General features: G+C 50.8%; 1 protein-coding gene across 3 annotated transcripts in view; it reads left to right on the forward strand.

The window, feature by feature from the left end:
• VPS8 (VPS8 subunit of CORVET complex) overlaps positions 1-20545 on the forward strand; it is a 179838-nt gene extending 159293 nt beyond the window's left edge. For 2 of the 3 annotated variants that reach the window (XM_036767389.1, XM_036767390.1), the window contains 2 exons: positions 16435-16515; positions 19838-20542. In XM_036767389.1, the coding sequence (XP_036623284.1) occupies positions 16435-16515; positions 19838-19987 (231 nt within the window). In that variant the 3' untranslated portion in view covers positions 19988-20542. Of the gene's footprint in view, positions 1-16434; positions 16516-19837 lie in introns of all 3 variants that reach the window. The other variant, XM_036767391.1, reaches the window with a different exon arrangement.
• The last annotated feature ends 468 nt before the right edge of the window (positions 20546-21013 follow it).

Here is a 21013-nt window from a genome sequence, read left to right on the forward strand (position 1 = left end):
GGAAGGAGAGTTCAGTGGAGCTATGGCAGTCCTGTGGAGAGGCAGCTGCTCCCCAGGCTTGGGGCTCCCAGCTTCAGGTCCAGTCTGGTCCTTCTGCCTCTTTACTGTGGAACTGGCTGGGCTTTCATCCCTTCTAGCCCACCTCATCAGGGATGGGAGCAGGGCTGTAGGATAGCCTCTCCCCACCCCATTCAAGCACAGCCCATGCCTGGTCTAGCTATGAACCAGTAAAGGAAGTAGGGAAAGTGGGCTGGGTGGTGCGGAAGGGCCTCATTGAAGGTAGTGCCTAGACCACCTTCTGCCAATCAGCAGAGTCACATAGGGCAAGTTCACCCCACTTCACATACTTACTAGCTGTGGGGCGGCTCTCTCAGCTTCAGTCTTTTCATCTATAAATTGGACATAAAAATATCCCCTACCTCCCAGCCTATTTGAGAATCAACTGAAATAAGGCATAAGAACATTTTTTGCACCTTAAAGCACTCCTATAAATGTTAGCAATGAAGAATGAAAGTTCCTAGCTTGGGAGATTTGGGCACAGATTCCAGACAAGAGAGGAAGGGACAGTTCTAGAACAGAGACAGCCCCTCACAGAAGTCCCCATGGAGTGGATGGGTTAGTGGATCTGTTTTCAGACAACCCCAGGAACAAACTTCTCTTTCTAGCCTTATCGTCCATCTTCACAGATTCAGGGTTCTGACCAAACTGGACCCTGTTCCCTGTCCCCTTTTCTCCCTGCCCTCTCCTGACTCCATGTCTTTGCTCATGCTGTTCCCCTGTGCCTAAGACAGACTCATGTGGATCTCTCCCTTGAGAGCCCAGTTGTGAAGCCATCCGCACCTCAAAGGTCTAAAGTATTTTCCCTGGCTTCTTCACTCTCATCTGTGTCCCCAGTGCCTAGAACCATGCTCATCACATAGTAGGTGCCTCCAGCCGTGCTTGGTGATCACATGGACACCTATGGGATGCTGACCATCCTCAGTGCCACGTTGGTCTCTAATGGCAAGTGTTGGGGTACAGACCAGGATGGCATCACTCTGCTGGCCCATTTATTTACAGCTGCTCTTTGAAAGGATTTTGGTTTGTGTGTCTCTCCCCACCTACAAGAACACAGCTGAACAAAAGGCAAACAGACCCACAGCTCCTGGTGCATTTTCTCCCTCATTCTTTCTCTGATAATTGGAGTGTTTGGGGATGGAGGCGCTCTCTCCTTGGCCTCTTTACAATTTCATCCTGCATCTGCGTGAAACAAAGAATTGTAGAACAGAAATACCAACTTGCTTGTTCTGTTGGCTAACAGCAGGTTTCTCCTTCAAAGGCTCTGTGCCAAAAATGTGGTCCCTTTTCTCTGCCTTGGATACTGTCTCCACTGAGACTCTTCCAAAAGGAGAAAATAAAAGAACAAAACTAAACCATGTTGACAGAGAAAAGAAGCCCGTGTTCAAACTGATATTGGCTCTGTGGAGATCACAAGGACACTCAGGGGCTGAGGCAGCTTTGGGCCGTTTCTTGCTTCTGGATCCCAGTGAAATGCCATTGTCTGAAGCACCGCCCTCCCCTGCTCTCCGACCTCAAGCGGTCCTGTCTGACACGCAGAAAGGGTCAGCCGGGACCCATTGTTATCTCCCAAACTGGCCGCCAGTAGGCTGTGAAATCGTACCTCAATGACAACAGCGCTTCTGCCCTTTCACCCAGAGACCCCACTGCTGGACATCACCCCAGGGAGGGCAGAGACACACAGGAAAGGGCCCAATAGACAAAACATCCCTCAAGGTGCTTCTTGTGTTAGCTAAGAAATAAAGTGGGTGCCCACTGCACAAGCGTGGGATCGGATTGCGTCAAAGGAACAACTAATATGAAGCATTTGGAGAAACATGGAAGGAAGTTCCGTAAGCAGACAGCCCAGAAAACAATCTTCACTATTACTATAATGATGTAAATACAAAGGATGTTGTAACGTTAATAGTAGTGTATACTGATGGACACAGCTTTCAGGTGGCCAGAGTGCTTTACAAACGTGAAATGGCTGTTATCCCTAGCCCCATTATAGATGAGGAAGCTTACATGGGTTTTAGAAACTTGCCCAGGGTTGCACAGCTAGTCGCTGTCAGAAACAGGATTCGAACCCAGGTGAAGCCCCAAACTGTGTTCATACTGCTCTGCTCAGAGACAAGCACTGTGTGATGATAATAACCTTCCCTGACCCCCGAGCAGAGCTAAGAAATCATGTTTTCTCCCACACTGGAGGATGCTGGTAGGTGTGGCCTCATGGCTCACCAGGTGCAGAGGAGGGATGGAGTTGGCAGGGGCTGATGCGAGGCTTCCCAAGACCAAAGGAAAGCCACCTCTTGGGACCCAGAGCTCCCGTCTCCCTTCCTTGGGTTGCACTGACAGCCCGAATCGAGGCGCCATCTTTGCTCATTGGCTGCCAGCATCAGACTCCTACCATACAAAGCCAAAGCCTTGGGAGCACCAACCAAGCACAGGAGAAGGAAAAGCCACAGAGACTGTGCCACCAATGTCAATTTGGTCACATACTGGGTCAACAATGAGCAGTGTGTGTGTGTGTGTGTGTGTGTGTGTGTGTGTGTGTGTGCGCGCGTGTGCGTGTGTGTACACAGCTGTTTTCTGAGGTTGCCACTATTCTTGCCTGTGTCATATCTCAGCATACAGGTCCGCTCCTGTGACAGCAGACCCTTAAGAATGTGTCTAAGTTGGCTTTGATTTTTTTTGGGAGGGGGGCGGGGAGACTACTAGAATCTGATGATCTCGAATGGGATTTGAAATGTGAGACTTGAGCTCTGGCTCACCCCCACTGTCTAGCTGCCTGTTCCCCCCCTCCCCCTGCCTTCATCTTCACCATGTGATTTCATCCTGTCTCCTGGTCTTCTCAGGGCCCAGCTCATTGGGCATCTCAGGCACCTGTGCAAGGTGCATGTACTGAAGACCAGCGCAGTGCATCATCCTGACCACTGCATGTCCTAATCTGGACAACCCGCTTTCCCTCTCAATATTTCAAGGATATGTGGTTTGATCAGGTCGATACTGCAAAGATAGGGGTCATGGTCTGTCTACAACGTCTAGCTGTTTGTTAGAATCTTCCCGTGGCCCCAGGAGCCAGCCTGGTGATGAGCCTTTAGACTGGTCCCTAGACGACAGATATGAATCTCTGCTCAAAGCCTTCCCACCTTCGTAGGACCCCTCTGGCCCAGAGCTTGTACCCTTCTGGCCTAGCCTCAGAACTCGTTCCCCACCTCATTGGGCCAATGCATTAGGGTAGGCCTGGAGTGGAGGATGCTTCCTGGATCAACTTTCTTCCTCCTTTTTGCGTGGCTAGACCAATCTTCGGAGCGACTGTGTGTCTCATGAAGAAGACTCCACGGTGCTCCAGGAGTGTCTTCTACAAATTCCTTTTGCATGTGGACTTGGTTATTTTGTATCTGGATAGGAGACACCTAACTAAGGAGAGATTTTGAGGTGGTGTTCTGCTCTACCAAGTAGAAGGCTTTCTGTAGTGAAAATGTCCTCTTGACATCTTTCATTCAGCTCTGTAATAATCACGCCAGGTCAGCTGTGGAGTGGCCTCTGCAGAAGCCTCTCCGCTCTCTTCCATGCCATGGCAGGGTTTATAGGTTAGTCTCATAAAAATGTCCGATGCGTGAGAAAGTGAACAGGCATGTGTATCAGTGGCTGTTAATAATAAGGGCCAAGGCTTTTCCCAAGCCTCTGTCATATGCCTGAAGGACTGATGCCTCTGTCCTCAAAATCCTGTTACTGTCAGCATAGACATGACCTGGTCTGGCTCTTTTTCCCGCCTTTGTTTTCTTGTGTCTTTCCCACATCCTCTAGAAGTGCACCTGGGACTGTGTTGTTAGAGTCCTGCATCCTTGGTGACAAAAGGAGCTGAGCTTCTGTAGCTTTCCTCTGCTTGTCGTCCACCTTCTGGGGTCATCCTTAAATGCCCTCAGATGGACGGCTTCGCTCCCCTAGGCCTCTCACCAAGTGTTATTGAAGTGACTGTTCCCTCCTCTGCTTCTCTCTCCTGCCCAAATCTTCCCTACTTCCCTGTGTATTTTCACAAACTTGTATTTAAACCTCTGGGACTTGGAAAGGCCTCCTGCCGAGGGGGAGGGGATTTAAAGGAAGCCAGGGAAGCCGACCCATGTGCGTCCCCAGGTTGGGAGGTGGACCGTCGCAGGCAGTGGACATCAGGAAGGCCAGTGTCACTACATGACGTGATGGGGGCTCGTGCTAAGGTGATGGTTGTGTGAGCAGAGATAAGGGGATGTCTACAAGAGATGTTGTGAAGGGAGAAACAACAAGTCTTGGCAATGGATCAGATACAGGGCGAGTGAGACTGGAACTGAGGAAAGAGGTTGGGGGACATATGGATGGTGTAATATGTTAATGTGTAATGTATGTAATATTAATATGATATCTTGACATGTAGTAGATTACCTACAATGTATTTCATCACATATTATGTAGGTTATATATTGTATCATATAACGTATATTAACGGGAAAATCCTTTCTGTATGCTCATACATGTGTGTTTGTGTATGTATGTGTGTGTATGTATGTAGCCATATGTACATATGTTTGCATAGATGTCTGTTGTTTTTGAACCCATGGGGCTCAATGACCAAGCCAATGAGATAATACTGAAGAAGAAGAGAAGAGGGTGCAGGATCAAGCCTTAGGAGACCCCCCTGGTGAGTGGGCACGATCTGGATACAGACCCAGCAGAGGAGACTGAGAAGGGCTTGTGGTTTCTGCTTCATTTGCCTAATGTTCTTGGTGCTCACCAGGTATAGCATCTTCTTTTTCTCTTCCGGAGGAAGCTCTTTGTGATGCGTAGGTGGCCAGCTTCTCTGTAGACCATCGCCGTCTCTGGCCTCTTTCATTACTTGTGAATCATATTTTCCAACATTTTTCACTGACCTTGAAGTCACTGAGTAACAAAGCATGGTGTTTTACTTTAAATTTGGAAGTTCTTATCCAATTCCTCGTGGAATTTCTCTACCTCTTCATCTTCTGCAGCAGATGTTAGTGCATAAGCCGCTGTATTTGCACGGTGGTCCTTTTGAAAATCTCTGTCATAAGCACTATTATATAAGATGAGCAAATTCCAGGAAATGATGCTTCTTGTTGCCTTTGGATACATGATTAAAAACTAATTCCCCCAACTCCTCTGTTCGCCTCTCAGGGCTGTCCGCTGTCAGCCGTCTTTCCACTTAGCTGCAATTTCCTCTGGGTTTCTGGTTTTATATAACAAAAACATCACAACCGAGATGACTCAGCCCCTCCCATCACACATTTCCTCATGGTCCTCGGACAGGGATCTCACATGGAGAGCTCCAGCAGCTAAGTGGACATTTCTAGATTATCAGGAAGCCCTACGATTCTGAATATCCCCTTCCCCCTTTGGGCCACTCATCAAGCTTTTTTTTAATTATTTTTTTTCTCAACACGTACATTTGTAACAAAGTTTGTTGTGGCTATCACAGTGTTTTATTTACTGATTCATATGAAATGCTCTCGTATCAAGTCCATGCAATCTAAGTAAACTTAGATCAGAGTTCAAAAAAAAAAGAAGGAAGTGGAAGGGGCCCACAGGGCTGAGCACGATCTTGTGTCGGTCTTTGCTGCCTGAGTGGCGGTGGCCAGAAACAGTCATCATACCAGTGCTATGCCTCCATGCACTTAGTGAGGCCAGTCCTTGGGAGCCTACAGGAATGGTACTCAGAGCTTTTCCAGCCTGGTGGACCCTGCAGGTCTAAGCTGACAAAACTCAGCATCCCCTTCATTCCAAGCTCCATGACCTGCCCCTTCGCTTATCACCATTAGATCATCCATTTAGAACCAGGAGGGACCTTGGGTCATCAGACTTAACCTCTCCTTTTACAGGTGAGGAAACTGAGGCCCAAAGAGGAAAACTGACTTGTCCAGTCACTCGGGTTCAAAGTGTCAGAGGCAGGATTCACACACGAATCCTCTGGCTCTGAAAGGCAGCATCACGCTCGTGTTTCTATTCCCAATCAAAATTCAAGCCAGCCTCTGGCATCCCAGGAGGTCCCAAGGCCAAGACTCGAGGCCACTTTCTGGGGACGCTGCCCTGGTGCTTCTCACTTAGGCGTGGGCTTACCTCACTGGCCTTGGAGGTTCCTTTCAGCTCTAGGTCTGTGAGCCTAACCTTGACCTGCCTTCAAAATTGTCAGAGGATTTCAGTGGACTCCATAGAGTGTTCTCCACGAATATACTGTATTGACTCTTTATTCTTTGAAAATCCTGCATCAGCAGGTTCTAGACAGATGCCCGCTCCCCCGGCCCGTGCCAGACAAGTCTTCTGCTTGCAGAAAATGAACACTGAAAATAGTGCTTTGATACGAGGTGACCTGTAGCAGTTAGCCAAAGGAGATGGAGCGCAGTGAAGTGGTTTTTTTTCCTGACTCTTCTGTGAAACCACCCAGACTCTGCTGCTTTCTTAAAGAGCTCCTTCAGACAAGGGGTTCTCTCAGACCCCACTTTCATCATTCCCTGGGGGTTAGGTGCTCAGAGAGATGTGTCCACTCAGTGTAGGTGCCTGGGGCCTTTTCATCAATGTGGCCAAACTTGCCCCTGGCACTTCTTTGTCCTGTAGCAGCTCTTGAAGGAGCCCCCTGGCTGGCACAAATCCTGGCCCTCACTTCTTACTGCCTGAGACAGTGTTCTCCTCCCAAAGGGTCGGACCCACCTCCAGGAAGGGGCATAAGCTCTGGCAGCAGGGACTTGGCTTATATTGAAATGGGCTATTTTCTCTCACTTACGGAGAGCTGGAAGGGACCTCCGAGGCCAGTGAGGTGAGTCCACACCTAAGTGAGAAGCACCAGAGCAGCATCCCCAGAAAGTGGCCTCGAGTCTTGGCCTTGGGACCTCCTGGGATGGCAGAGGCTGGCTTGAATGTTGATTGTGAATAGAAACATGAGAGTGTTGCTGCCTTCAGAGCCAGAGTTCTCATGTGTGAATCCGCCTCTGACACTTAGAACCCGAGTGACTGGACAAGTCAGTTTTCCTCTTTGGGCCTATTTGCTTCTATTAAGAATGTGATAGAGTTGAAGCTGGTGACTGTCATTGCCTGGTCTCTCAAACACCATGTACTTGCTCCAGTGGATACAAGTGTAGGGAGCTGATTTCTCTCTGCTGAGTAGAGGTAAGGCTATGCCACCAACGTCATCAGCAACACCAGAATTCAGACAACTGTCTGGCAGCAAGCATTTATTAAATACCACTGTGTACCAGGTATGGTGCCTATGCTAGGTGCTAAGTTTACAAAGACCAAAAAGGAGGCAGTTCCAACTCTCAAGAAACTTACTTTCTCTGAAGGGAAACAGCAGGTACATATAGAAGTTTGTGCAGAATAAATACGAGGAGTTAGGGTGAAAGGTTTAGGAAAGGTGCTTCCAGCTGGGAGAAACAATTGGGGGAAACTTCTAATTGCATCCTAAAGGAAGAGAGAAATTCTTAGAAGTAGAGGTGAGGAAGGAGGAGCATGCCAGGGCAAAAGCACAGTGGTGGGAGATGACCTGTCCAGACAGAACAGGGTAGTCTAGGTGGCTTCAGTTCTGTCACAGGTGGGCTCTGCTGCTGTTTTTGTTGGGGGTTGAAAAAGAAAGGAAAAGGCTTCACAGCATTTGTGTTTCCATAACAACAGAAAAAACTGCTTGCAGTGTCAGCTAGCCAGACCTGAGACCAGCTGGTTACCGGTTGGACAAAAGTGAAGGGAGATGTAGACAGGATAAAAAGACAAGGATGCTTCAGACTTGGCCTCTTCTCCTGCTCTGAGGGCACACCAGTGAGGGCTGTCCAGAAGTGGGGTTGCAAGCAGTGGCTAGATGCCAGATTTCTGCTCTACCCCCTCCCCCAAGCTACTTGGGGCAGGGCTGGGACTGGCAGCTGTGGAGGCCCCTTCCTGCTCTAAGATTGTGCAGAAGCATACTGTGGTGGCAGAAGGCAGACATTAGCCCTGTTGCTTCCTTTATGTCTTCCCTGCAAGCACGCAGAACCACCCATTTCCCAAACAGGAGAAGGGCAGCATTTCTCTATGAGAGGCATAGTGTCTATTCTGGACCCTCTTCTTAGGATATTCTGTCCAAACAGTATCCAGATGTCTCCCAAGGACCAAAGAGTAGATAGAATGGAGGGCCTGCCATGAATCCTGCTTTGTCATAGGCATGGATGAACTGGCTCCCAGCAGGCCAGGCCAAGGTGTATTTGGAGAAACAACCTCAAAAAGAGGGATGGAAGGGGTAGCGAGGCACTGTCATTTCCCATCATGAAGGGCAGGATTAGGGCTTCTTCTTTGAGGCTATGGAGTACAAAAGCAGGACCAGGGAGTTGGAGTGAAAAGGAGCTGGGCTTTAAATCCAATGGCCCAGAATGGAATGGGCTGCCCTCTGGGATGGCAAGCCTCCTGTCCTGGCAGGTGTTGAAACAGAAACTAGATAATGGCTTGTCAGGGGTGCTGTAGAGGACCTTCACACAGGAGATGAAGAGAGGGGAAGGGAAGAAGGGAAGGAACATTAATATAGCACCTGCTGCATGCTAGGCACTATACTAAATGCTTTACACATATGATCTCATTTGAGACTTGAGTGAGCATTTGTACCAGGCTACTTTCCTTCTAGCTCCAAGCTCCTCGGATTCTCTGAAAAACAACTCAGATAAAGGCCATTGGGGAGGAGTGTGGCTGGTACCAAGTGGCTGCTTTATTGGCTTGTTCAGTGCCTTGAGGTTGCTATCAATCCTGAATTCAAGCTGGCACTGTCAGCGTTGTCATCTCTGCCCTTGGCACCTGATGAAGTTTTATGTCACCACCTTCTGTGATGGGCACTAGGCTCATTGGAAACTTGCTTAGCGGTCCACCTGACGGAAAAGTTGATTCTCTGAATTGTAACAGCAAATGGGAAAAGGTCAACTGTGAGGGACCTCTTCTTTTTTCTTAATGGTGATAACAGTTCTTTTCATCTGTAATTGTGCTCTTAGCTCCGAGCTTGATGTATTTGACGCCTACGGCACCCAGCAGATGTAGCTGTTGGGAGCTGAAGAGACCTGTGGTGGTGGAGGGTGGAAATAGGCTATTTTCTCCCACTTAGAGAAGAGACCGCTCAGGCTGGATTGACTGGCTTTGTGACTTTCACTGAGGAGTTGAGTAAGGTCACATGTGTTTATTTTCTCCTGGGTCTTTGTTTGCCTGCAGCTCCATTCTCCCAGGCAGCCTTTGGACCACCCTGGGATCCGCCTCATGAGCCAGACTGACCTTGGGGAGAAAACCTGGGTCAATGCTGTCCTCTCAGTCTGCTCTGCCCCAGCCCCTGGGATCAAGTTACTCTGGGGCTGCTCCTCCGGCAGAGCTCTTGCTGATGGAGCTTTCAGCAAGCAGATGGGATTTTTTCCTTCCAGCAGAGTAGAGAAAGCCACTAACAGCCCATTATCCTACATTAAGACTCTCAGCAGCCCCTCCTTCATGCATTGGCTGAGTTTGGGGCTGAGTGTCCAGGGGCCTCTCAGCTGCTCTTGGGCACATGAACATTGGGGGTAAGCCCTGCAGGAGCCCAGGTGGCAGCCTGTTTGGTACCCTTCTCCAGCCCCTTCTTTCCGGTCCCATCATTGGGGCTTTTCTGTCCAATGCCATGACCTTCGGACTTGATCACGTCCCAGATGTGACTGTCGCTGGCTGCTGAGGCCTCTGATTCATGCTGTTTATTCCTGAAAACCCATCCCAACTCCAGACAGGAGCGCTCTGCTCTCTCAGTTTCTAGGTTAGCCTGGCTCACTGGTTGTCCCTTAGAATGGCTCGAGAAGAGTCTCACCTGCCCCCCAGGAAGCCAGTCAAGGCATCTTTTCCTGTTCATTCATTCAACAAGTGATTATCAAGCTCTCACCATGTAACTCCGTGCCTCTGCTTCCCCAGGCAGTGACTGGAGCTGTTCCAAATCCAGATCGAGAACTGGAAGGGACCCCAGAAGCCACTGAGTCTGACCCCCTTGTTTTATAGATGAGGAAACTGAGGTCCAAGAGGAATTAGCATCTAACCTGAGGGCACCGTAATTATCAGCCATCAGAGTCAAGGTTGGAGTCCACATCCTGGGCCTCCAAGGAAATATTTCAGCCTAGAGATGACTCAGCAGGGGCAGACAGCACAGCTGTCCTCAAGTAGTCAAAAGACCCCCAGGTAATGCTAATGTTCTGTTTGGCTCCAGAAGGCAGAAGCTGCAGCAGTGAGGAGGTATTACAAAAAACCAACACGGTCTTCATGTAAGGGAAAAGGCTTAGCCACCAGAGAGGCACCAAGTGGAGGAGCCTGCCTCCGGAGGGATCCCCCTCACCAGAGCTGGCAAAGCTGAGGCTGAATGACCGCTGTCCAGGTGACGGCTGGGCTGGCCAGCCACTGCGTCCCCTTCTGTGATTCCTCACATGGCAGTTGACTTGGATGAAAGCGAGAGCCCCGATCTCTCTATCCAGTTATGAGAGTAGCTACACAGTGTCTGGGAGCAGGGTTACTAATCCTGAATCATGTTAGACAGCTGGGTTCTGCTTTTATTATAACGTGAGGTAACCTAGTTATGTTTCTCTTTTCCTCTGTTTGTATTGTATTCTCTTGCTCTTCCATCACACTCTTTGGAAAAGTTTAAGCTAAAAAGGCTTTGCATGTACAGATCATCCTGTGAAATGGGCCTAGACCTTCCAGCTCCCACGGGCGAGTGCTCTGTCTCCTGTGACTCATGTCACAAGGACCAGTTTTCGCAGCTAAGCCTGGACTTCCAGCTGACTGGTTCATCCTTCCAGGTCCCTGCCATTATCATGTGTGTTTCACCGATTATGCCTCTGATGGAAAAATCATTAAGGACCCAGCACCTCTGCAGGGCTCTTTGTCATAACTGCTCCGAGAAAGCAGCATCCACCAGGATAATTGTTTGCCATTTTCTTCTTAAGTAGGCAACAGTCGGATAATCAAAGAGAGGCAGCCTTAATCACACCCACCAAGGGGACACTTTCCAGGTTTGCACTCATTTCACTAAGGCAAACACTTAGATAGTAACAAGGCACAGACCCAATGGCTCTGGTCAGAAGTCTGTCAGTGCTGCCTCTCCCTGACCCCATCGCTGTGGTTCAACCTCTGTGAAGTCTGTGTTGTCCCGAACCACCCCCACCTCGCCATAAAGAAAGCTCATGTCTGCTGTGAATGGTCAGCACTTCTTGGACCAGGCCCTGGGGATTTCGTCCACATCAGGACTCTTGGCTCCTGTGATACAGACAGCCCCTCATCCCTCACTTCTCATCTGAGAGCATCTTCTGGGGCCCTCGGAGTTCAGATGACAACTTGCCTAGAGTCACACCGCTTTGATGTGTCAGGAGGGTGTGACTCTGAGGCCTGCCCTCATCCCACTGCTCCAAGCCGCTTCTCAGTCATTCTGATCATTCTGTGTTGTCCTGAAGTCATCCGTGAAGGTGCCAGGAGGGCATGGGGGGGCTGGGCCACACCAGGTCCTCTGAAGCTAAGGCTAGGATCCCAGGTCACTTGTTTTCCATCTGGCCGCCTGGTGCAATGACCTTTATTGTTATTGTTAATGATTTCCTGAACTATCCCAGCATCCACCGCTGATGCTGACTAACAAAAATGCCTCCAGCTTGGGGTGGGGGTAGGGAGGCCGCAGCCACCAGTTATTTCTTAGTCTGTTTGTCAAGTTGAGGTTTCTCTGCCCACAAGGAGAGCTGTGTTGAGACGCCAGCATCTTCTCGGTTACAAATCTGATGTTTTTTGAAACAATAGACAAGATGTAATGAGTTTGACTATAGAACAGTATCCATCTGAAATGTAGGCTGCACCCTGCAATTACATAATCACTTAAAAAACAAACATCCTTCTTTAAGCACAATAAAAACCAGCTTTTCCAATCCAAGACTCAGCAAGCTGTTCAAGCCAGAACACCCCGCCATGAACCAGGCCAGGGTCAGACCCTGACTTGAGCCTGAAGGCTTCAATTGCAGGGCTGAGGTGTTGGCAGAACCATTTTAAAGCAACTTTGAGGCAGGATTTTATTTGTGAATAGCACATGGAGCGCCGAGTCAGTGGAATGCCAGCCCTCATTTGGATGTCATGGTCAAAGAACAGGCTATATGGATGGCACTTCGCCAACTCTCAGGTTCCCTCGAGATGCCAGCTTCTATTGTTCCTCTGCTAAATACAGAAGACCCTGAGGATCCAGAGTGTCAGGGCTAAAGACCTTGGAAGTATGGAGTGGGGTGAGGGGAAGAAGATAGCTTCGGCTGCCTTTTTATGTGTTTGGTATTCACTGACCCATTCAACATACTATAGGTTGCTTGCAACTAGGGTCTTTCTGACTTCTGTCTTCATATCCCCAGAACAGTGCCTGGCACTTAGTAAGAGCTTAGTAAATGATTGCTGACTCAGGGAATTCCACTTTCACCCTGTGCTGCCCAATTTGCTCCAGTAAAGGTTCCTTGCATGTTCCTGAGTCTTAAAGGGCCTGGGTCCCCATTCTCTCACTCTCCCCGCCAATTCTTTGTCATACTGAGAGATCTCTAAGCACACAAGTCTGTCACCAGGCCAAGGCCCGAGGATTCACTGCCAGAGCCATGGAGTACAGCAAAAAGAGGTGAGGGCTGAGAAGCAGAATTGGAATTAAAATCTCAGCTCTCTGCTCTTCATCCCCTCATGACCTTGGGCAACTGGTTTAACAAGTCAAGTCAACAAGCCGGTATTATCGAGTGCTCATTTACTGTGTGCCAGGAGCTGGGCTGAGCTTTCCCTCCGTGGGCCCTCATGGCTCTAGGACTGGAAGCCTAGGAACCCAGGGTCCCCAAGGCAGGATATAGTCCATGTTCACAACAGACAGAGCACCTTGAAGGTCCGTGTGATCCGATTCTCACCTTTCTGGCACCACAAGCCCAATGGCGTATTGTTTCATGACTTGAATCACCAAAATGCCTTTTTGTACTGGGGGGACTGATTCTCCTAAGACATTGAACCCCATGTCCCGACTTGGTTTGACCCACTCTGTTTAGTGAGTGAATACATAAGAAAAGATGGCCTCTAGAGACCAGCTCAGGGAAATAGGCCATCGGAAGTTGGCCTTCAAGCCAGTTCTGGGGCTGGGGCTGGGGCTGGGGCTGGACGTGCTGCACAAAAGGCCGATGGATCTAGAAAGACAGAAATTCTTTTCTTTTCCTTCTGACTGATGTCATTCCAGCTCTCCCTTCTACCACATCCGAGAATCGCTGAGCTCTGAAATGTGCTTGGGGCTTTGTGTCAGCCCAACAGCTCCTTTCCCTTGGGCTCTTGGAGATCATCAAGACCTCATTTTCCACCGGATTTGCTCTAATGCAGTGTGTGGCAAGGTCGCTGGCCGGCTGTCACCGCTTCTGCTCGTGATGCTCGGCTTCAGTTTAATTTTAAACTCCTATCACTGGACTTAATTACGCTGGAAGAAAGAAAGAGAGATTTGCTGGAGAAGATAGTGTCAGATGTCTTTTCCTTCCCTTCCAACAGCGAAATCGCGTCTAATCCAACCCTGGGCTTGGGGTTTGGGATAATCTCAAAGTAGTGGGAGAGAGACATTTTCTATATATCGATTTGCCAAGTGGAGATTTAGCTCAAATCATGCTGTTTCCTGCCTCGTTGTCTATGTGTGATTCTTATGTGGCAAATCAATTATTCTGGGCAGAATTCGTGGACAGAATCTCTGATTTCCCGTTCTGTATCCTCCTGGGTCACCATGGCCCGGGTGCAAGGGTGTTGCCCTCATTTGCTCCTGGTTTTGCAATGTAATCCATGATTAGCTTTTAATTAGAGTAATACCTTGTTCAGAATTTTAATTTCCAACATCCTTTCCCATCTATTCTCTCATAGTTTCCTTCCAGCATCCCTTAGAAATAAGATGAGATAGAGAGTTGGTATTCCTATACTAAAATGGGAAAGCCGGCCCACTGAAATCAAGTGACCAGCCTGATGTACTGAGGGCTTGGCAGCAGAAGGGACTAGACCCACGCTTCGGATCTCTAAGGTGGGACTAGTCCCACCTTCTTCATCACTATCATTATTATTAACAAGTATTCATCAACATACATTTTAAGATACAGAGAACAGGGGATTGTGGGAGAAAATGCAGACTTTTGCGCAGTTTTCTTTTTTGTTTTTTTAAGGAACGCACCTCCCAAGTTAGAGTGGTAAAATTGCCTCCTGCCCTCCGGCACTTTTTCCTTCTGTGAATTTTTTGAAAGAGGCTTCATTAATGCCCTTTTATTTTCATGCCTGTCCCTACCCACTAACAGCTCACCCTCCCCTCCCTTGCGACAGATAGGTTACAGCAAAACAGCCCTCCTGGGGCCGCGCCTCCTTCTGCGCCATCACCCCCATCAGCGCTTAGTGTCTTTGTCTGCCTCTTGGAGGTGCCATGGTGATGCTTCAGCCAGCGCTCGGCTCTCTCTGAATTGTTTCATCCTACCTCATCACCATCTTCATTGTCTGTGTGTCTCTCGTTCTCCTGGTTCTGACTCGTTTTCCTCTGCATCAGTTCGTGCAAATCTTTCATATGTCTGAACCCCTCATTTCTGGTGATGCAATAAAACCCCATCCTGTTCACACACTATGATTTGCTACGCATTTCCTCGCCTGATGAGAGCCTGTTTTTATCTGTAAAGTCCTGTGTGCTACTGCTGCGTGCTGCTGCTGATGTTGTCCCTACTACCAGGGACTGCGATGGACATGGCGATGGGTTCTCCAAACCTGTGGTCTGTGAGTGAAGGGAAGAAAATCCATCTTGTTCGTTCACACCGTCCCCTGACTCAGCTTGTTTGTCCCCCACGTGGAGGAGCCAGTGGCCGGCATTTGGGCCTGAGTGCCAAAATCTCTCACAAAAGAAATGGAAGTGAATGCTGCTGTTCTGAGGGGCTGCCAGTGGGGTATTTCTGTTCCTGGACGAGGACGAAGCCATGCAAGACTGGTCCTCTTCCCCCTGGCCACATGACCACCACCCCTGCTAGCCCCCATTCTGCCCACACCTAGGGCTAGGTGGCTGGGTTGGGCTTCCTAAACAATAGCAAAGGCCTTGGCTGCTGGATACACTCACTCTTGTGTGGCTTTGTTTTTCAGAAACCCAGAAAGCTCCCAGCTACCATTTAAGTAACTTATCATTAGCTTAATTGGGATAGAAGACTATTCTAAACACTGACTCCTTTGGCTTTCTCCCCTCCCCCCAAGCTGTCCTGACTCTTTTGGGGGCTCTCGGCCCCATCTTTTCTTCAGCTGATGTTTAGACGTCAGGTGTTAAAACAGCAGAAAAGTGTCTGATAATTGCTTTAAATACCAGCTGCCCCCCATGCAGTCTGAGCTCCATCACTCCTGCTGTCACCTAGAACTGAAGACCCCCATGTTTCTCTTCCCCTTTTTCCAAAATCCTGAATGGATTCAGAGGCATCTGGTCCACTCCAAGCCTGAATGGGAATTCCCTAATGAATGCTCCCTGGGCTCTGGCTGAAGCCCTCCAGCGTGGAAGCGGCCCACCACCACTGAAACAGCCCACCAGTTGCCTCTGGCCCTGCCGTCTGGGACCCAGCAGACAAAGCCTTCTTTCACATGACAGCCCTTCAGATGCTTGAAGACAGTTCTCATCCCCATCCGCATCCCCAGGGTCTTCCCCTCCCCAGGTTCTGGATCTGGTGGGGAATCGATCTCCCCTTCCTGGCCACATTCCACCATAAGGTACAGCTTCTCAGAGGCCTCCAAATGGGGCCCATCCACATCAGCGGAGAGCAGCAGAATGCCCGCCTTGCTTGTATTGGACACTGCCTTTGTCAGTCAGTCGACAAGCAATTATCAATCGCTTGCTGTGTGCTGGGCACTGTGCTAAGTGACCCTGGGAATACAGAGAAAGGCCAACACGGCCCCTCCCCTCAAGAGGGATCGGGCTAGATAATGCTAAGGCCCATGCTGCTTGTAGGGTGCCCACCTGCCTCCTCCTGGCATCCGCTGAGTTGCCTGGCACCATTTGGAACAGGCAGCAGAATGGAAGCCCCTCGAAGGCAGGGCCCACCTGCCTTGGTCGCCCAGGCCTCCCCCACTGTGGAGATAGTGCTTAGGTCCCAGCAGGCACTGAATGAGAGCCTGCAGGTTGGGGGGCTAGGGTGTGGCTCTGCTTTGCCAGGTTCCCAGTTTCCATTTTTGTTCCTCCCGATGTGGTGGCTTGTTCCCCTGTGCTGTGTGTGTTTATAAACTGGAGGCTTAGAAGGCCAGGACTTGGGCCAGAGGCACCAGGGGTGTCCAGTGCCTCCCCACCCCCATGACAGGGATAGCCTCTAAGGAGGGAGGGAGCCCTAGAGGGGGAGGGGGCCTGGGGAGAGCCAATTAACGCTTCTGTCCTCTTTGGTTTCTCAGACCCAGTCAGAACCAGGACTGGATCCTCAGCAGATCCAGGCTTTCGACCAGCTCTGCCGCCTTTACCGGGGAACCTCCAGGGTAATGTACTGATTCCTTTCATGTTCGTCTTTGATTGCCACTCTTCTGATTTATTGTTTTGGAAGCTTGAGTTCTGTCTCTGGCCTCCTTCCCAGCTTAGAGAATGCCACAGGAAACCCGGCCACAAAAACATCCCCCGGCTTCCAGTCCCAGCTCTGCATAACCTGGACAAAGCCACTTCAGCCTCAGCATCCTTGTCTGTAAAGTGAGGCGTGTGGCAAGAGGCTTTCCTGTTGGGATCAGCAGACCTGGGTGCAGATTCTGCCCTGCCACTTAATACCTGTGTGACCTCAGTCAAGTCACTTTTCTTCCTCTCAGACTCAGTTTCTCTATTTGCAAAAGGAGAGAATTGACCTTAAATGTCCCTTCCAGCTCTGAACCTGTGCTCTCTGATGGGGGAAGGGGAGATAGTAGCTCAATCAGAGGGTAGCACTGGGAGCTGGGTGAGCAGGGGTTGGGGGGCTTCCTCAGCCCCTGAGGATGGCCAGGCTCACCAGGGGGAGACTCATGAGCAGCCCTGACTCAGCTTTCCCTTTGGAAAAAAAGGACTGTATAGGTCCCAGAGAGGGTCAAGAAACCTGTTTCATTGCAGGGTAGTCGATCTAGATGACCTTATGATCCTGCCCCCTCTCCGTGGTCAGCCCTGGGATGAAGGGGTGGGGCTGATGATCTCGAGCCACCACCACCCCCCCCAAGCTACACCCCCTGCAGCCTCTACTCCAGACCTGTGATCCCCCCCTGGCCATTTGCACACATGGCTGTGGCTCAGTTAAAGGAGCAGGCTCAGCCCAGAGCTCAAGACCCCTCCTGGGGAGCTGCAGCCAGCTGCCCAGAGCCTGGAGCAGGTGGGCAGGCAGGCCCTGCCAAGGACTTGGGGCGGCAGCAGGAAGGAAATCAGCAAGAGGAAGAGGGGGGTGGCGGCCATATCAGAACAGCGACCACCGCCTCTGGCCTGTTATCCCATGACTGAGATCTACCCCCAAATGGGTCCTTTTTCTAAAGAGACAGCCCCCCCCCATAAACATCTGTGTGTAAGTATGAAAAACTGGGACCCACTTAAAGGTCAGGCTAGACGAGGCAGGGCATGTGAGTGCCCTGGAGACCATTAGCAATGACAAAACGTTTCTAAATCTAAGGGCTGGGGCACACGCCTGGGTCCCTGCTGGTGGAGGAGCTCTGAGCTCAAGGTCAGGTGGGTCAAGCTGACCGATGTCCAGCCCCAGCAGACTGAGCGCCCAGGAGCCGTGGGGCCGCCAGGCAGAATTTCAAAGCCTGGGCCTGCGCCGGGTGAGGAGCTGGTGTTGCTCATTCCTTTTTCAGTCATTTTCCAACTCCCTGTGGCCCTATTTAGGGTTTTCTTGACAGAGATACTGGAGCAGTTTGCCATTGCCTTCTCTAGCACATTTTACAGATGAGGAAACTGAGGCAAACAGGATGAAGTGACTTGCCTAGGGTCACACAGCTAGTAAGCATCTGAGGACAGATTTGAACCCAGGCCTTCCTGACTCCGGGCCTGGTGCTCTATGCACCATGGCACCGTCTAGCTGTCCATGAGCTAAGGTGACCCAGTCTTTGAAAAAGCAATCAAGGTCAAGAGATGACCGATGAAGAAGGAACGAGAAATGGGCAGAGGCAGGAGGACAGGCTGGGTGTCAGCCAGTGCTAGTTTTTTTAACCTGAAGAAGGGAAGTGGATGGAAAGGGTAGAAGGAGACAGGGGAATGACAGAGAAGTTTGTTTGTTTTCCTTGGAAATTGTTCTGAATGTTTCATATTGGGGGGGGGGGAGGCCCTCTGCCAAGAGCCCCGCATTGGAGTCCGGGGACCTGAATTCAAATCCTGGGTCACGTGGCAGTTACTGTTGCTAGACCAGGGCAAGTCCCTCAGCCTCCCTGGCCCGTAAAGCGATGGCTAGAGCTCAGCGGCCTCTGGGGGCCTTGCTGGCTCTAACTCCACAGGTCCTGGGGGAAGTTGTCCAAAAAAGCGTAGCAGGAAAAAAGCCTGGCTCGGCTGCGGCTGCTCTGTGGCCCAACGCTGCCCAGCTGGGGATGAGTTTGTGTTTGTCCTTTCATAACATCCCATTTCATCAGAGGCCCCGCCGCCTTCCGGTCCCCCATCTCTCACCCTGGTATCGTTGTCCTCTCCCTAGGCATCCAGTTGCTCCATGTCTTCGGCATCTCTTACATCCAAGTACAGACTTCTCTCCTCTCCCAGCTACCTCTTCCCCCTGTCCTCTGTCCTCCCCCAGCTGCCAGACACTCCCCTCCTCGATAAACTCCAAAGGCTCCCCATTACTTCAAGAATCAAAGGGGAGCTCTGTCTGGCCCTGGCCCAGCCCTAGCCTGCTTTTGGGGGTCTTATTATACGTTCCTCTCCTTCACCTCTCTGAGATCCAGCCACACTGGCTTTCATCCTGATCGTCATAAACAGTACTTTATCTCCCACCTCCATGCATTTGCGGAGGCTGTGTCCCCTGCCTAGACAGCAGGCATTCCTCACCTTCTCCTCAGAATCCCATATTTCCTTCAAGATTGGGCTCAGGAGCCACCTTCTTCATGAAGTTGATCCTAGTCCCTGCTCCCAAGGCCAGCGCCCTCTCCCCAGTGCCATTCCTCATCTCTATTTTTGTGTGTGCCTCTGTGTGTATGTGTTGTCTCCCCCATGGAGGCTTCTTGGGGGCTGGAGCTGCTTTAATTGTGTCTTTGTATCCCCGGAGCCTGGCACATAGTAGGTGTTTGGGAAATGATTTATTGATTGATGGAAGGTTCCGTAGACCAGTGTTTAGACTTCCTGGGGCTGTTCTGGGGGAGAAGGCTGCTGTTCCTTCCTGGGGGCCCCCTCCTCCTCTGCCCTGTCCTTCCCCCCACCCCAGACAAGAGCTGGATCCTAACCCTGCTGAGGGCAGGATGGGCTGGGAGCCCTGCCCAAGCCCTGGATCAGGACCCAGGCCCAGGATGAGGCCACCAGATGAGAGAAGACAGCAGAGATAGGAGAGTGATCAAAGGGAGGAGATGAATTATTGCTAATATTTATAAAGCACTTTGAATGAATGAGGGAGGACTTCCCGGTGTCATGCCCTGTGCTCCATGGTGCTGGGGTCACCAGTATCCCAGGCTGAGGGTCCTTGCCCTCAGAGGACTCAGATTCCAATGGGGAAAGGGCTCAGCTGCTCAGTCAAACATTCCCTGGGGTGAAAAGTCCCATTTCTCAGAATCATTTTTGGGGCCCAGTGACCCTGAGGGAGTCTGCCCTCACCTGCACCCCAACCCCCAGTTCTCGGGGCTCAAGGAAGCCCATCTGACATTGTCCTTTCATGTCTTCCAGCTGGCGCTCCTGACCGAGCTCTCTCAGAACCAAAGTAGTGACAGTCACCGGCTCCTGGGGGTCTCCAAGAGCGGCCCCACCCTCAACAGCATCTTCCAGAATGAGAACTTCCAGCTGCACCTGACCCCTCCTCCCCTGACTGAGGACTGAGAGGACAGTGAGAAAGCATCTGGAAGGAGCCCCAGCCACCTGGAGAGCCTGAGTCCCTTTATCTCCTGGTGGCCACAAGGCCTGGGCCCTTCAGAGACCACCCTCAACCCACCTGTCCCAGCCTCTGGCTCACCGGTTCTGTCTGTCCTTGGTTCACTCACTGTCACGTGTCTCCCTCTGGATTCCTCGGGAATTGATGAATCAACACAGAGGCCCCAGTTCCCCACGATGTTGTCCTCTTGGTGGAGGGCAGAGCAGAGGGACCCCAGGAACCCCAAAGCTCCCCTCATATGTTCCCTGCTCCAAGTCTAGGATGGAGAATCGTATGTCCTCACGGAGGAGACCCAGAACTGCCCCCCAACCCCAGGCCTTCAACAGGCAGGTGCACAAGGGAGCAGCCGATCACCCGGACACCTCCATCACCCTGAATGGGGTCCAAAGAACCATGGAGAGGAGGAGCTGGCACAGCCTACAGAGGTCAGGAGACATAAAACTGGCTCTTCTTTGGATTTCGGCCCCTGTGGCCCCATCACAATAAATGTCTCTTTAACTCTGGGCAGCCTCGGTGTCTGTCTATACAAAGGAGGGAAAGATGCTCAGGGCCCATGTCAGCTCCAGGGGAGCCACATCAGGCAGAGAGGGAGCCAGGGGTTCGGCTGCATCAGAGCCCCTGCCCTGCCGTGGGTGGGAGTCCACTCCCCCCACCCCCAGGGGCCAGCAAGCATGTCAGTCATTGCTGGGGCCAGAGCCAATGGAGAGGGTATGGGGTAGGGGCAGGGGACTCGGGCTGTCATCCCATGCTGTCACCAGCTTGCTATGGGACCTGAGGCATGTTAACCCTCCCCCAGGCCTCCCACTTCTCCCTTTTATCGTAACAGGGACCTGATCCCTTCCTGCCAAGGGTAGATGTCGTGACAACAACAGCCAAGTCATCAGTGTAGAAAGAAACACAGAGAGTTCCTGCTAGGAAAGGCAAGAAAGGAGTCGCTGTGGTGGTGATTTGGGTCGGTATCCTCAAAAAATAAT

The sequence above is a fragment of the Trichosurus vulpecula genome, chromosome 7, assembly GCF_011100635.1.
Source record: "Trichosurus vulpecula isolate mTriVul1 chromosome 7, mTriVul1.pri, whole genome shotgun sequence".
Taxonomy (NCBI): Eukaryota; Metazoa; Chordata; class Mammalia; order Diprotodontia; family Phalangeridae; genus Trichosurus; species Trichosurus vulpecula.